Source organism: Ursus maritimus, unplaced genomic scaffold (genome assembly GCF_017311325.1).
Source record: "Ursus maritimus isolate PB19 unplaced genomic scaffold, ASM1731132v1 scaffold_7, whole genome shotgun sequence".
NCBI lineage: Eukaryota > Metazoa > Chordata > Mammalia > Carnivora > Ursidae > Ursus > Ursus maritimus.
The window spans coordinates 39,951,306-39,968,616 of NW_024426885.1; the positions used below are offsets into that span (position 1 = coordinate 39,951,306).

General features: G+C 39.9%; 1 protein-coding gene across 1 annotated transcript in view; it reads right to left on the minus strand.

Moving 5' to 3' along the window:
• The window catches only part of WDFY4 (WDFY family member 4), a 282,866-nt gene that overhangs the window by 100,488 nt on the left and 165,067 nt on the right, over positions 1-17,311 (minus strand). The window contains exons 40-42 of the mRNA XM_040624184.1: positions 9,963-10,040; positions 2,321-2,527; positions 845-896 (exon numbers count right to left, since the gene is read on the minus strand). Of these exons, the coding sequence (XP_040480118.1) occupies positions 845-896; positions 2,321-2,527; positions 9,963-10,040 (337 nt within the window). The remainder of the gene's footprint in view (positions 1-844; positions 897-2,320; positions 2,528-9,962; positions 10,041-17,311) is intronic.

Consider the following 17,311-nt stretch of genomic DNA (forward strand, 5'->3'; position numbering starts at 1 on the left):
AGTGGGACCCCCAAATCAACCTGGGTTCAGGGTCCAGCACCCTCACTTCCGGGCACAGTTACTGCAGACTGGCAAGACAGCAAGCTCAATGCCAAATCCAGTACTTGGGCACTAAATGAGACAAGTTTGATCAGCGCTCGAAGTTGTCACTTGGTTAAGGATAGGACCCTAGCTGCACCTCAGGAGACAATGAAACTCACAAACAGGGAGCGTTTGAAGCAAAGACAGAAACACAGTCTAGAATAGAGTGCAGGTGTCTGTGCGCATGTGCGTGTTGTATTTCCGTGTGTGCACGGGTGCTTGGATGTGGTCATGCCAAATGACCTCTGAAAATAAACCCAGGATTTCCAGCAAAGCCAACCCAACCAAATTTCTCCATGAGAATTATACAAATAAAGAGTAAGTGTAAATATCAAAAATGACTCAAAGTATTTTTTTTTTAGCCTGGGAAATAATAATGACTATTGTAGCTGTCATTGTTATCATCAGAATTCAGTGTAAAAAGTACAAATACCTCTTTAAACCATTTTTATTTTAAAGCATTTTCTTATTTTTTCCTATGTATTTTGGGTCACATACCGAGCGTGTATTTGTATTACTTGGGGATACTTTTAAGGTCTCTCTGATATAGCAAATTGACAAGATAAAATTCTTACTGTTACAACCTTAACGTAAAATTCTTGGTTCCTCCTTATTCTGGAGAGCACAGTAAAGAAAAGAGTCTTAGCACCACCTACTTTAGACTGGCAGCATTTTCTTCTCCAAAATATTATTTCATATTAAATAAAGCCAAGAAGTGGTTTAATGACGAATGAAAAAACAGCTAAACAGATAAATGAAATACCTTGCTTTTCAACATTTGTTTCCGAAACACTGCCGTTTCTGTCTTGGTATTCCTGAAATAAAACCAGAGAAAAGAGAAATGAAATCCGAAGACTACTCTTGTGCTCCCCACCCCATCACACAGACCCACAAACACACACACATGCACGTGACCCCCTGGAATTACTCATATACTCTAGTCTTAGATGCAAAAGGGAGGGAGCTAAATCCTAAAGGACCACAATAAAATGCAAGTATTCATGGTCCCGAGTCAAAGGGGAAAAAACCCACAATCTTCCATTAAGTAGGACTTACAGTAATTACCAAAGATGATGCCAAAATGGGATTCAATAGCATCCCGGATGTCTGTGGTATGGGCCACCCTGGAGAGGGGACCAGGCCCAGGATCTGGGGCTGGGCAGCCTGAAAGACCAGAGACCAGGTTTTCTGGCCAGATTTTGACTTTGTCACTAGCACAGAGGGCAGGATACTTATTTTTCCTGCCTCCACTTCCTAAGGAATGTATTGAGGGAAAAATACTATATAAAACCAGAGGTTTACTGAGAGTACATTAAAAATTCAAGTGTAAATGAAATATAATTTTTTTCATTAAGTTTTATAAAGGATTTAAAGTGGATAAAAGATCTTGAGGTTACAGACTAGAGAATAAACCCAACATTGTATCTCAGGATGAATGCAGAAGGAAATGTCTTGCATTCTAGTGTCTGGAAGGCTGCCTTCTAGAATATCTTGAATTGGAATTGTTCAACGAGGACATGAAAGAACTATTAACAAATTTTTCCATATCCACTCCTAATCCAACCAGCTCCCCATTCTTTAAAAGGCAACACTGTCAGTTTGACAACACAGAGCTCAAACTTCATCACAGGTAACTCCCAGGGACTACCTAGATGCCGTTGGTTGGGAATCCAATATGGCCTCAATGTTGTTTGGATTACATGGGTCATGAGCTCAAGCTTGCAGAAACAGCTGGGTTCAAGATATTTCCACTGTAAAACCTGTTACGAGATTTGGTTGTGTGATAATGCCCATAGCAGGGCTGGTTATGACTGCTCCATGGCCAATAATTTGTACAAACACACAATGGCCATCACTAGGCTCTTTGCAAACACTGATGTTCAGATTATCCCACTGGACTTTTGTGGATGTCCGTGTTGTCCTGGGTTAGTGGTGTCAGAATGAACCACTCCACTATTCATTCAATCACTCATTTACTTATTCATTCAGGCTGTGGTTAGAGCAACCCTTCTATGTACCAGGGAGAAAGAGTGTTTCTTTTCTTCTGTTAAATGGCATCAAGAATAAATTACAGCACTCCTACATTTAACTGTGCACAGGACCTCTCCTGCCTGCCCATGCCAAAGCATTCTCAAAGCACTCCTGATGAAGAGAGCATGGGAAGGAAAAGCAAAGGAGATCACTTCCCTACACATTTCCTGCCTGGAAGCATCATTGGTTTGCTGCGTTAAACTCTTACCTTGAACCTTTCCGAACTCAGAGTTTCCAGGGGAGACAAGCGTCTGATGCGTCTCCTCATGCGAGCTGGTCCTTCTCTCCAGTCCAGTTCCCACCTGGAGCAAAGTGTGGCTTCTGCTCTCTGGCCCCACAAGCCCAGCTCCCCAAAAAGCTGCTCCTGAATCCTGGCCCAGGCGTTGGCTGCCTTGACGTTGCCACATCTCTGCCTCTGGAAAGCAGAAGGACGGGGTCACTCCTGGACACATTTCTCATGGGCTTGGGGGTGAACAGGCCAAGCCCACTTAACTGTTCGAGAGAAATAACCCCTTCTAGGTGGCCCTGCACACCTGAGGGTGTGTAATATACTCTGGAGCCAGGACTAGGCCAGGAGAAGAGATCAGTTTTTTAGCTTTGAGACCATTTAATCCAGGTCAAAGGAGGAGAAAAACCATCTGCCCTTTGGCCTTCAGAGCAATGTAACTGCTGGGTGCTGTGCAAAGCACAACTAGTCCCAAAGGTCCTGGGACTGTTCATCAGAGTAGATTGGACAGCTATTTTATAAACGGAACGTAGAATCTCACCACAGACCCTACTCTTCAAAAATGATGCTGAGGATACTCCTTTCAGTGTCTGGACCGGAGGTGTGGGGGATTAGTAAATCTGCCAACAATTGGTAGATCTAAACAAGTCATTCCTGTCTCTGGACCTCAGATTCTCTAACTGATAAATGAGAGATTTGGCCTAGATGTTGTTTAAGGGTCTTTTAAATCCTAATATCATAGGACTCTAGAATGTTGAAGAGTTCTAGAATGTTCATAAAAGCTAAAACCTTTGATATAACTGAAAATAATCCCTTACCTATGCAATCTTCATAGTTTGCATACGTGACACTTGACACACCTTCTGCTACAGTGTAACTCGAACCTTCTATAAAATATACCCCTAAACTGCTTTTGTATGCCACACTGAAGTTTTCAACATCACCTGCCAAGGGAACTTTGACACCTGTCTGTTTCAACAGTGGAATCAGCTTTGTCTGCAGGGTGAAATTTTGCAATTATTCAAATACTTGATGGCATTTGCCCTAAAATTTGATTTTAAGTTTTCAGAAAACTAAAAGGTGATAGTGTTAGTGACAAGAAGCACAGATCTCATAAACTTAACATAAAGAGAAAAAAAATCATTATCATACATTAGGGCCGAGCCCCTCACCTGCTGCATCTCATATCCTCTACCCAGTGGCACCACGAGTGAAACTTGAAACTTGTAAAGAATTCCTATTATCCTCATAAAGAAATCAAGTCTGGGAAAGGAGAAATGACTTCTCCAAGGACCACCAGGTGATGGAGCTGAGATTCAAACCCAATCTATCTGATTCCAAAGCCTCCACTTAAGTCTGCCTGCTGATTCCTTTCCTGAGGGCCTGCCCTCATTCTATTAACTCATGATTTCTGATGCTATTACTTCAAAGACTGGCATGGCGGACTTAGAGCTAGGCCTGTAAATGTGGGCCATTTGGAACAGGTAAATCATTCTTGGAACTAGAAAATTCCCATGAAAATACAACAGGGAGTCTGGGTGGCTCAGTTGGTTAAGCGTCTGCCTACGGCTCAGCTCATGTGACCTCAGGGTCCTGGGATCGAGCCCCGCATCGGGATCCCTGTTCAGTAGGGAGTCTGCTTCTCCCTCTCCCTCTGCTCCTTCCCCTGGCTCATCCTCTCTTTCTCTCTCTCTCTCAAATAAATAAAGTCTTAAAAAAATAAAGAAAATATAGCAGACAATACAGTGCTTAGTCCATGGTCTTTGGCGTCAGATGGAGCTGGGTTGTCATGGTGTTTCTGCTTTTCCCCAGTAGTCTGGTATAAAGGGGCTTCAGCTTCCTCACCAAATGCAGTTAATAATATTACAATAATAATAAAACCATGGGTTTATGGAAGGATTAAATGAGACAATATTTTCAAGAGTTTTACGTAGTGACTTGCCTGGCATAAACAGTATTATTACTGTGAATAAAGCAAATCCTATTTCAAAGCAAGATTATTTTGTTTCTTAAATTCTTATCCAAAATAGTTACAGCATTTTACATAATATTCCAACTGGTTCATAAGGAACTCCAGAAAAATAATGCCTGTCCAAAGCCTTTTACAGGGATTAGGCTATATGAAATGAATACTCATTTGAGAAAAATATTTCAACTCCTTGGAGATTGCCACTGGGCTTGGAATAACATAGAGCTTCAGAGAGCATGAACAATCCCAAACTATTGGGTTGTCCACCCTGGACTTAAAATTAGTCTTTTAAGAGTATCCTCTTCACCCCCAATGATCTACCCATGCAGCCTGAGGGTTCACGGCTGCCCGAATCTTCATCACAGGGCAAATAAGTTGTCTGGAATACCTGTGGCCAGACAGACGTGTGTCAGTGGTGAGACCTCTCAGAGATGAGTGATTATTTAGTCCGTGATAGAAAGCTACAGGTGGTCCCAGGACAGAGGGCATGAGATGACCAAACAGAAAAGCCCTGAGTTCCCACACCTGCAAGGTGCTCTGTGATGCCCATGTTTCTGCACCAGGTAAGGTCCCCTTTCAGTTTAAAGCTTGATAGAGCCAAATGCCACACCAGAGACTGAGAGACAGGGTTTCTGGTATGTCAGAGGTAGCTATGATTTGGGGCTTAATGGAAACTTTTGGGTAGCATTGATGAGCTTTTCTTCTGGGCAACCAGCCCTTCCCTGCTTTTGGTCCCCCATGCTTTGGAGGGGCTGAGTCCAGCCCTGGCTTCAGTCCTGAATGGCATCTAAATCCGGCTACTCCAAGGGATGAAGGATGATAATGGGATGGGCTAACGTGCATCCTTCCCCGGGATTGGGAACAGTGCTCTCTGCAGCCCATCTGGAGCGGACAGTGTAGAGAGGTGGATGTATGGGTACACGGTCATGGCCACCTGCCTCGAACCGGAGTGCCTTTACGTGCATCAGCCGTGCTCCCCGAGGCAGAGATAGCCCATAGGCACATGGTTCAGCAAGAAGACACAACCTTTGTACTGGTTAGAGAGTGGCTCCCAGGCTTTGCATGAGCCCTGCCTACTTCTAGGATGCACAGCCTGGGAGTATGAGATCACCGGGCTCCCCATCCATGTGCGCTGGCGCCTTTATGTTGTAGGAGTCTCATACATAGCTGTGTGTGTGCTGATGTGAACGTGGGGGGGTGTGTGTGTGTCTGTTTGGGGGGAAGTGTGTGAAAGAGAGGAAGAGGGAAGAGAGGACTGATTGCTTAGAACAGAGCTCGAATCCCTGGATCCGGCTCTTCTTGAAGCTTGCTTCCCCTAGATTTTTCAGTATGACATAACAGTTTGAGCTGAGTTTCTGGTATTTGCATCTGAAAGTGCTGTGACATTGCTGCTATGAACACTGTTGTACAGGTGCCCCTTCAGATCACTACATTTTGTATCTCTGTAAATACCTAGTCATGCAATTTCTGGGTCTTAGAGTAGCTCTATTTTTAACTTCTTGAGGAACCTCCATCCTGTTTTCCAGAGTGGCTGCACCAGCTTGCATTCCCACCAACAGTGTAGGACGGTTCCCTTTTCTCCGCATCCTCACCAACATCTGTTGTTTCCTGACTTGTTCATTTTAGCCATTCTGACTGGTGTGAGGTGGTATCTCATTGGTTTTGATTTGTATTTCCCTGATGCCAAGTGATGTGGAGCATTTTTTCAATAGCCAAACTATGGGAAGAGCCAAGATGTCCATCAACAGATGAATGGTTAAAGAAGATGTGATACATATGTATATATGTGTGTGTATCTATATCTATATATAATGGAATATTACTCAGCCATCAAAAAATCAAAAAGGATGAAATCTTACCACTTACATCAATGTGGGTGGAACTGGAGGGTATTATGCTAAATGAAATAAGTCAATCAGAGAAATATCGTTATCATATAGTTTCACTCGTATGTGGAATATAAGGAACAGCACAGAGGATCATAGGGCAAGGGAGGGAAAACTGAGTGGGAAGAAATTGGAGAGGGAGACCAACCATAAGAGACTTTTAACTATAGGAAACAAACTGAGGGTTGCTGAAGGGAGGTGGATGGGGGATGGGGTAACTGGGTGATGGGCCTTAAGGAGGGCATGTGATGTGATGACATTGGGTGTTATACACAACTGATGAATTCCTGAACTCTACATCGGAAACTAACGATGTACTGTATGTTGGCTAATTGAATTTATTTTTAAAAAAGAAAGAGCTGGGGCGCCTGGGTGGCACAGCGGTTAAGCGTCTGCCTTCGGCTCAGGGCGTGATCCTGGCGTTATGGGATCGAGCCCCACATCGGGCTCCTCTGCTGGGAGCCTGCTTCTTCCTCTCCCACTCCCCCTGCTTGTGTTCCCTCTCTCACTGGCTGTCTCTATCTCTGTCAAATAAATAAATAAAATCTTTAAAAAAAAAAAGAAAGAAAGAGCTGTGACAAACACTTGATGGATATACAGAAACTGAGCAAGAAATGGCAACAGCCTGTTGGCCCCTAGAGAACCCAAAAGTGCTACAGGACAGTGCCTCTCACATACTAGAAGAAAGGCTACTTCTGGGATGGCAGGCATTTGCAAAGCGCTTTAACCAGGAAAGCCTGGAATGTTTTAAAAACATCACAGGAAGAATGAGGCATTTCCGTACATGATGGTAAGGACTCCCCCACCCCCCCAAGAACAGCATGGTCTAGGCATACAACAGAGCAGAACCAGAGCAGCTGGACCGCAGGGAAGAGAAGAAATATAATGTGGAGAAGGCAAAGGGGAATCTGGGCAGGGCCAGAGGAGAAGAAATGGTTTTGCCAGGACTTCTGGAGCGACAAGAAACTGGGGAGACTGAATATCAGAATTGCCTGATTTACTGGTAATATAATGATGGGATATAATGATGTTTGGATTAACTTCCAGGGCACTGGGTAATGTGACCTTGTCATGCTGTGGGCTCCTGCCATCTCCGGAGACCTCTCGGTTGTGGGTAAATGCCAAGTTAGAGAAGTCTTACACCACCTATTCCTGAGAGCCCTGTGGGCCAGGATCCCTGAATCTCAGTAGCCCCACCCTCCTGGGGAGACCTCACAGAGTACACTTGGGAGAAGCTGTCCTTGAAGAACATGGCAGGTTCCACAAGTCTGATCTCTTTACAGCATCTGGACGTGGCTTTTCTGGAAGTGGAGTGGGGCCTGCACCGGGAAAATGTATTGCCCCTTAAAAAAGCAGGGTGGATGCTCCAGACCCCATTATCTCCGGCAGACAGTGATTACCTCTGCATTCCTCTAAATGTTGAAACAATCTGTCTTAAATATTTAAACACTTGGAAAGTATCCTTATGGATTAGCCTCAAAATACTGATTTTCTCAAAAATACCTCCAACAGTAAAACTCTACACAACTATCTCAAGTATTATCCGAACCCCATTCAGGCCCGCTGCTGAAAATGAGCCAGGTCAATGTTTTAGAAGGCCGGACACATTCCTTCTGGGCTCAGAGCCTCTGCTGAGGTTCTGTCCTTTCCCCCCATGAACTTTCAATCTCACAAATTCCAGCAGAAACTTACAAAGTACCACACAGCACATCTCTCCTAGCCATAAGCAAATCTCCCAGGCTCTTCCAACAGTAAGAAGAGAGATGCTCACACTCTTGACTGGATGCTGTTTTGGACATTTAGACAAACAACATCCTCCAACTTGAAATGGAATAAGTGTGACAAGGGTGTCCATAAATAAAGAATGTAATCTTAAACGATTCATCCTATTTTTCCCCCGATAACAATTGAATTTATTAGCCATATTGCTAATCCTGAAAGAAGTCAGCGAATACAAATGGTGGGACACCGATATGCAAGGGTCTGTCTGAGGGTCACAGGTAAAATGCAAATATTCCAGCAGGGCACCCATCCCGCTGTGAGGTGCAGTCAGCAATGTTGGGGTGGAGGGGGTTGCCCCTGATGAGGCCCTTCTCCAAACTGAGAGTCTGTTTAAGAGCCTGTGCTGCCAGAGAAACCAGAATGCCTCTTGATAGCTTTGACAGTAGCATGTCCTGTAGACCCCCCGAGTCCTCTTCCACCCCTGTCAAGTCTGATAAACTGGCCCCCTCTTTACAAAATAGCCAGGGAGGCTGTGTTGCTAACCTTCATGTTTCTGGGGTGCAGGCCACACATCTCATGAATCCCTAGTCCCAGGGCCATGTGCGGGCTCCTAAATGAGCTTATATGGAGAGAATTAGACCAGGTTACTTGGCTTAAGTTGATCAGAGCCTATTTTGTTTCCCTGACATTTTGGCCCCGCTGTTCCACCTCACCTCACCCCAGGCACAGCCCACGGTTCCTTACACCCTACTGCTCTTCTCTTTGCAGAAGAACATCCTAGCACTGGCCTCATCACCCTGCTTGTGGTTATTTCTTTACTCTTGGTCCCTCTGCTGAGTTTTAAGAACCTTCCAGGCACAGCAGTGGCATGTTAATCTCTGCCTTTCCTATACGTAGCATAGGCTTTGGAACAGAGAAATCATAGAGAAAATAATATATTTAGTATGGTTTTAATACTATATGTTGTGCTCTATTACTAGCAACCATTTTTAAACAACATTTTGTTAACAACAGCATTGACTGAAGATGAACTTCTTGGCCCTTCCATAACTACACACGGGCCATGTATTCCCTGCCAGCCACTTCTGGGTGCTCTACACTGGTTCTTCAGTCTTCACAGTTAGGCAGTATGATCCCGTCTTCGAGATGGGGACCCTGAGGCTCAGACTGCATGCCTGGGAAGAGGCAGATCTGAGACTCAGCTAGAGATCTCCCTGGCATGGTAGACAATGCTCTTTACTCTGACTGCCCAGAAATCACCCCTAGAGAGCTGTTTTAACTACCTAAATCTGCCCTCGTGAGTGGCGACCCCTTGCATTTAGGATAAAATTCGAAAGCCCTAAGGTGGCAGCAAGCCCTTCGTGCTCCAGTCCTTCCTCATCTTCACCCCTCTTCGTTCCCAGCTCAGGTCACCCAGTCACTTCTTCTTCCAGTCAACTGGCCACATCCAGCTCTTTCCTGATCAGGACCTTCCCACATGTCCTCCCTTAGCCAAAAACACATCCTCAAAATACTTCAGCCCATCCTCCTCCTCCTTCAGATCTCAACCTAATGGTCACTTTCTTGGAGGGGACCTCTGATCTGCGCAAGTTAAATTCTCCCCACATCATCATCTCTCATTGTACCTATATTTTCCATGTCTCTTGCTCATCATAGGCAATAATGATCTATTTGCTTGTGCAGTTATTTAATGTATATCCCCCCATAGAGATAGAGTGAAGCTACCAGAGAGCGAGGCCCGGGTCTGCTCTGTGTACAATTGTGCCCCTAGCTCACAGCACAGAGTCTGAGGCACCCTGGCCTCTTGACACCTACTTACTAGTGGATGAATCAGTAGGTAAGAGGATAAACATGCTACATTGTCTCCTCAGCTGCTGACAGCATGGGTCCAAATCCACTGCACAGGTCATGCAAGGAGAACTGAATCATTGCTGACCAATGACTGACTTAGCCAACTAGAATTTAAGCCAAAAGCCCTTCTGATTCCTTATTTCAGAATCAAGGTAGATTCTAGTCTTCTGTGCAGAGAAAAGAGCTTGTTGTTTACCTGCACATGATCTTTGTATAAAGATGCATATAGTTCCTGTCCTCTTCTTCTGTAGTTCTCGATACATGACACAAAATCCTGGAAAAGAAAAGAAGCAAGTCACAGCTTGATGACAGTTGTGATTTTAGATGAGAACTTCCCTACTCTGACCAATTATCATGGGAAATAAGTTACAAGTTTTTTGGTTAAATCAATCACAACCCCATAAATACTTTATCTATGTTGATACTACACACACACATACACACACAGACACACACACACACACACACACACACTCACATACATGTCTAAGGTTTACTTCCACTTCCAGCTATGATGACTTGGTTATAACAGGTCAATCTTCTTCCTAAGAATAACTAGAAAAAGCCATATTGGAATAATCTGCTTTAAGACAGCAGAGAGCTACCAAGACAGCCAAGACTTAAAGAGTCAAGATCTTGGAGATAAAGAAAACTCACTGAGATGTGCCCAATGCCCAATATCCATGATTTTTTTTTTTTTTTGCCCCTGAGATATTTGCAAGTTTTCAAATAACAGAAGAGGTCAAGAAGGTGACCAGAAAGGGATGACTAAGAAGCAGAGAAGCTTAACAGAGCTTTTGGTGCTTTCAGGTGGCTAAGAAGACAAAAACTGGAATTTAGGCTCACCAAGACATCTAGGCCATAAGAGACCAAGAGTCCAGAAATAGGACAGTGAAGTAAGCCCAACTTCCTGCACTGATGTTCTTTAAGTAGTTGTCAACACATAAGCAGTGGGATTTGGAGAAACCAATAGGAGATGGGCTTTAAAGAGGGATCTCTGAAGAGCTGCACCATAGAAATAAAGGCAAATTGGAAATAGACCAGGTCTTAGAAAGCTGAAACCCAACTTCCAATGAGCTCAACTTCATAGTACATTATAGCAATCTGCCCCCACTTCAAATACATGTCAGAAGACGAAGAAAGTCCTTTCTGGAGAACGATCACACCATCTGAAGCCTCTAATGGAGAACTTTCATATGAAATATTCAGTGGTCAAGCAGAAATTACTAGATGTGCCCAAAAAAAGGGCCAAGAGAAAAACGTAATAAAAACATACCTACATGTATCCAGGTATTAGAGTTATCACACATGAACCTCAAAACAATGCAAGTAATGTGGTCCAAAAAATGCAACATGGAGACTTTTGCAAGAGATATGTAATCTATGAAAAATAACCAGATAAAAATTCTAAATCTGTGAAATGAATTAATTGAAATTAGACACTCTATAGTAAGTTTAACAGCAGAGTGGATACACCTAAACAGAGGGTGAATAAACTTGAAGAAATATTCTTGCTAAATATGGTGAGACAAAAATATGGAAAATATTTAAGAGATAAATAGTTAGATACATATATCATATAGAGAAAGCACCTAGCATATGTGGATCGGTGTCTCAAAAGGAGAGGAGATAAAAGAATGGATCAGAAGCAATATCTGAGAAGTTAATGAGAATCTTCCGAAATAGATGGAAGGCATTGAGCCACAGATTTGAGAAATTCTATAATTCTGAAACAAGAAATATACAAAGAAAAAACACATAAGCCCATCACAATGAAACTGCAAAAAAAAGACAAAAAATATTCAAAAGGATAATAAAAAATAAAAATAAAATAAATAAAATACATTTTGAATATTAACCCCCCCAAAATATTCAAAAGGACAGAAAGCACATTATATTATCTTTAAAGAAGCAACAGTAAGAATGATAGCATTGAAACAATGAAATAACATTTTCAAATCCTGAAAAAAAAAAAACTGACCAATTTAAAGTCTCTAGCCAGTGAAAATATCTTTCAAAAATAAAGACAAACTAAAACATTTTCAGGTGAATAACAGTGGAAGAATGTGTCACCATTGGAACTGCACCAAGTGAAACACTGAAGGAACTTTTTCAGTAGAATGAAAATGATTCCATTTTGAAGTCTGAATCTTTGGAATGAATGAAACACTATGGAAATGGTAAATATATTAGTATATCTAAATGGATATTGGTTGTAGGAAGATAATAAAACAATGATAATAACGGGATTTGAAAATGGGATCTGAAAAATGAAGAATTGAAATATATGAAAAAATAACAAGATGGATGGGGTAAATGAAATAATGTTCTAAGTTTTTCAATTAAAAATTTGGGAAAAGGGTCTAATTTACATTAGTCTCTAATAGAGCAAATGTGCATGCTGTTGTAATTTCTAGCGTAACCACTAAAAACAAAATAAAAAAATATGTGACTTCCAGCTAATAGAAGGGATGTACAATAATTTAAAACAGTTAATAATATGTTGAAAGAGAAAAAAAGGAATAAATAACAGATATAAAAGCAAAAAATTTTAAATAAGATGGATTTTAACTAAAATTGTCACTCATTACATAAAATGTAAACAGAATAAATGCTCCAAATAAAAGATAAACAGAGTCACACTGTATCAAAAAGGAAAAACTAAGTAAATGCTACTCACAAGAGACACTCCTTGAAAATAAGGACACAAAAGGTTGAAAGTGAAAAGATGGTAAAAAAAAATAATAAACTGGAGAAACACTAACCAAAAGAAATCTGGTAAAGCCATATAGATGTCACTTGAAGGGGCCTTTAAAGCAAGAATTGTTACTAGGCACAAAGATGGATGTTTCATAATGATAAAGAATAAATACACTAGGAAAGTTTAAGATCTAAACGTGAAGCATCTAATAACATAGCTTCAAAATACATAATATATAGACTAACAGAACTAAAAGCAGAAACAAACAAGGCTACAATCACACAGGAAGATGTTAACTCATCTCTCAGTAACTAACAGAATAAGCTGACAAGAAAGATAGAAATATAGAATATTGAAGAATATAATAAGCAAACCCTATCTCATCAATTGTTTTAAAAAATACAGAAAGTCAAATGAGACAAAATGCACAAATGGAATCACTACTGAAACCTGCCACAGGATGGAACATGAAGCAAAGGTAAAATAATTTCAAATGACTAATAAAATCACACAGAATATACTTTTTGAACATAGAGGGATTAAGCCACAAATATATTAAATCCCCAAATATTTAAAAATTAAGCAATAATATTTTAAATAACCCATGGATCAAGGAAGAAATCAAAATGGAAGTTAGAAAATATTTTAGCCTAAATGAAAATGAAAATATGACATAATGAAGCATGTATGATAGACCTAAAACTTTTTTGTGGGAATATATGTGATCATCAATGGTATTATTAGGAAAAAATAGGCATGTAAATTAATCATATATATTTAGAAATTTGAAAAAAAAATAAACCCAAGGAAAATACATTTAAAATCTCCCCAGAAAGTCTGATAAGAAAAAAGGAAGCAGGCAAAAATTACTAGGAGCAGGAATGAGAAAATGAGACATCATTCTAGATTCTACAAACACTTGAAGAATCATTACGAATAATTTTATGCTAACACATTTGAAATTTGGATGAACTAGATACACTCCTTGGAACACATAACCTACCAAAACTGATACAAAAAGAAATAGAAAATCTGAATTGTGTAATGTCTATTATTGAAACTAAATCTGTAAATAAAACTCTTCCCACAAAGAAAATTTCAGGCCTGAGCATAAATCGTAGTTAGAGGATGAGAGAGAAATTTGAGAAAAAATTTCAATTGAAATCAGCAATATATAAAAGTATAATATATTCCCACAAAATTAATACCAATCCTTCTTAAATTTTCAAAAAAAAAAAAAAAAGAGAACACTTCCAAACTCATTTTATGAGGCTGGCATCATCCTAATACCAAAGCCAAGCAGACATCAGAAAAAAAAGAATGCCAGAGGCCAATATGCCTGATGAACATAGATGCAAAAATCCTCAATAAAATACTAGCAAACAGAATTCACAGCACAATGCAAAAATAATGCACCATGACCAAGAGGGATTTTTCCCTAGGATGCAAGGATGATTCAACATCTGGGAATCAAGCAATTTAATACACCACATTAACAGAGTGAAAAGAAAAGAAACACACACACACGTAAGCACCTCAAAAGACACAGAGAAAGTATCTGACAAAGTTTAACATTTATTCACGATAAAAACTCTTAACAAAAGAAGTATGGAAAGAATTTACCTCAACACAATAAAGGCCATGTATGAAAAGCCCACAACTAACATCATAATCAATGAGGAAAACTGAAAGCTTTCCCACTAAGATCCAGCAAAAAGCAAGAACGTCTACTCTCACCACCTCTATTCAATATAGTACTGAAGTCCTAACCTGAGTAATTAAATAAGAAAAAGAAATAAAAGGCATCCAAATCAGAAAGGAAGAAGTAAAATTATCTCTGTTTGCAGATGATATAAACATATATGTAGAAAACCTTACAGACTCAAACAAACAAAGACAACAAACCTGTTAGAACTAAACTAATAAATGATTCAGTAAAGTTGTAGGATACAAAAGCAACACAAGAGACTATGGACTATGAGAAACAAACTGAGGGCCTCAGAGGGGAGGGGGGTGGGGGAATGGGATAGACCGGTGATGGGTAGTAAGGAGGGCACGTATTGCATGGTGCACTGGGTGTTATACGCAACTAATGAATCATCGAGCCTTACATCGGAAACCGGGGATGTACTGTATGGTGACTAACGTAATATAATAAAAAATCATTATAAAAAAAAAAAAGCAACATACAAAAATCAGTTATGTTCCAACCCAAACAACAAACTATCTTAAAAGGAAATTAAGGAAACAGTCCCATTCACAACAGCAACAAAGAGAGTAAAATAAAACAAATTTAACCAAAGAGTTAAGACTTGTACACTAAAAATTATAAAACACTAATGAAGGGAATTAAAGAAAACACGGATAAATGAAAACATATCCCTTATTCATGGATTGGAAGAATTAATACTGTTAAAATGTCCATATTAGCTGAAGTGATTTATGACTCAATTCAAGCTCTATCAAAATCCCAATGGCATTTTTTTAAAGAAAGAGAAAAAGCAATCCTCAAGTTCATATGGAATCACAAAGACCCTGAATAGTCAAAGCAATACTGAATACAAAGAGCAAAACCAGAGGCATCACATTTCCTAATTTCAAAATATATTATAAAACTATATTAATAAAACAGTATAGTATTTTTATTTAAATATTGACATAAAACAAACATAAACCAATGGAACAGAATAGAGACCCCGGAAATAAATCCATGTATCTATAGTCAATTGATCTCCAACAAGAGTGCCAAAAATACACAATGGGGATGTGGTGTATCTTGTGTGTCAATAAATAGTGTTGGTAAAACTGGGTATCTACACGCAGAAGAATGAAATTGGATCCCTATATCACATTATATACAAAACCCATTATAATATATGTAGAGACATGAATAGACTTTTCACTAGAGAATATACAGATGGCAACTTGGCACATGAAAATATGTTCTACATCATTATCCATTAGGAAAATGAAAATTAAAACCCCAGTGAGAGGGGGCGGTGGGAGGATGGGGTAACAGGGTGATGGGCATTAAAGAGGGCACATGATGTAATGAGCACTGGGTGTTATATACAACTGATGAATCACTGAACCGTACCTCTGAAACTAATAATACACTATGTTAATTAATTGAATTTAAAGTAAAAAAAAAAAAAACAAATGAACAAACAAACAAACAAAAAACCACAGTAAGATATCAATACACACCTATCCAAACTGCTAAAATTAAAAGGTAATAACACCAAATGCCTGTGAGGATACAGAGAAGTTAGAACCCTCATGTACTTCTGGTAAGAATGTACCATACAGCCACTCTGGAAAACAGGTCAGTAGTGTTTTCAAAAATCTATGCAACTACCATATGACCCAGCAGTTGTACCCCTGGGGATTTACCCCAATGAAATGAAAACTTATACTCACACAGAAACTGAAAACCCATACATAAATGTTTATAGCAGCTTTATTCGTAATAGACAAAAACTGGAAACAACCCAGATGTCCTTCAGCAGGCAAGTGGTTAAACACATTGTGACGCATCCATACCATGGAACACTTAACAATAAAAAGGATGAATTGTTGGTTGTTGCTACATGCAGCAACAACCTGGATGAATCTGCAAAGAAGTATGGTGAGTGTGAAAAGACAGTCCCCAAAGGTCATATACTGTATGGTTCCATTTAAATAATATTTTGAAATGACACAATTATAGAAATGGAAAACATGTTAATGGTTATGAGAGGTTATAGGAATAGGGGGAAAGGTAGTGGAAATGGCTGTCACGGGGCAACATGAGGGATTCTCGTGGTGACTGAAATGTTCCTCGTTGTGACATTTGCTGCAGTTTTGTAAGATGATACCACTGGGGGAGCTGGGTAAATGGTACATGGTATCTCTCTGCTGCCCTTCCTTCCTTCCTTCCTTCTTTCCTTTTGAGAGAGAAAGAGCATGCACAAGCCAGGAAGGAACAGAGGGAGAGGGAGAGAGAGAATCTTAAGTAGGCTCCAAGCTCAATGTGAATCCTGACACTGGGCTTGATCTCACAACTCTGAGATCATGACCTGAGCCAAAATCAAGAGTTAGATACTTAACCAACTTATCCACCCAGGCACCCCTGCATTATCTCTTCTAACTGCATATAAATCTACAATTCTCAGGATAAAAAGTTAAAAAAAGTCATTGAGGGCTTTATTTTTACCATTCTAAAAAAAAAAATACTCATATCCAGAATATATAGAAAAACTGCTATAAATCAATAAGGAAAAAACCCCAGAAAAACCTCAATAAGAATTTTTAGAAAGAAAAAATTGAACAGGCTTTTAATTTTGAAAGATGTCCTAGGGATGCTTAGGTGGCTCAGTTAGTTAAGTATCTGCCTTCAGCTCAGGTCATGATCCCAGGGTCATGGGATCGAGTCCTACATCAGGCTCCTTGCTCAGCAGGGAGCCAGCTTCTTCCTCTGCCTGCTGCTCCCCCTGCTTGCACTCTCTCTTTCTCTCTGACTAATAAATACAATAAATCTTTTTAAAAATTTAAATAAATAAAAGATGTTCTACTGACCAACAGACATATAAGAATGTGATCAATTCGTTTGTCATCTGGGGAACAAAAATTAAAACCACAATGAGAATATTCAAAATTCAAATAGGCTAATAATATCATATTTGATTATGATATGGAGCAAATGAACTCTCTTACACTGCTATATTGGTACAACCATTTTGGAACATTGTTTGGTACTATCTTAAAAAGTGAATATATGTATACTCAATGAGTTAGAAATTTCGTTCCTGGATATATACCCAAGCGAAATTCATACATATGTGTTTCTATAGTCATGTAAAACA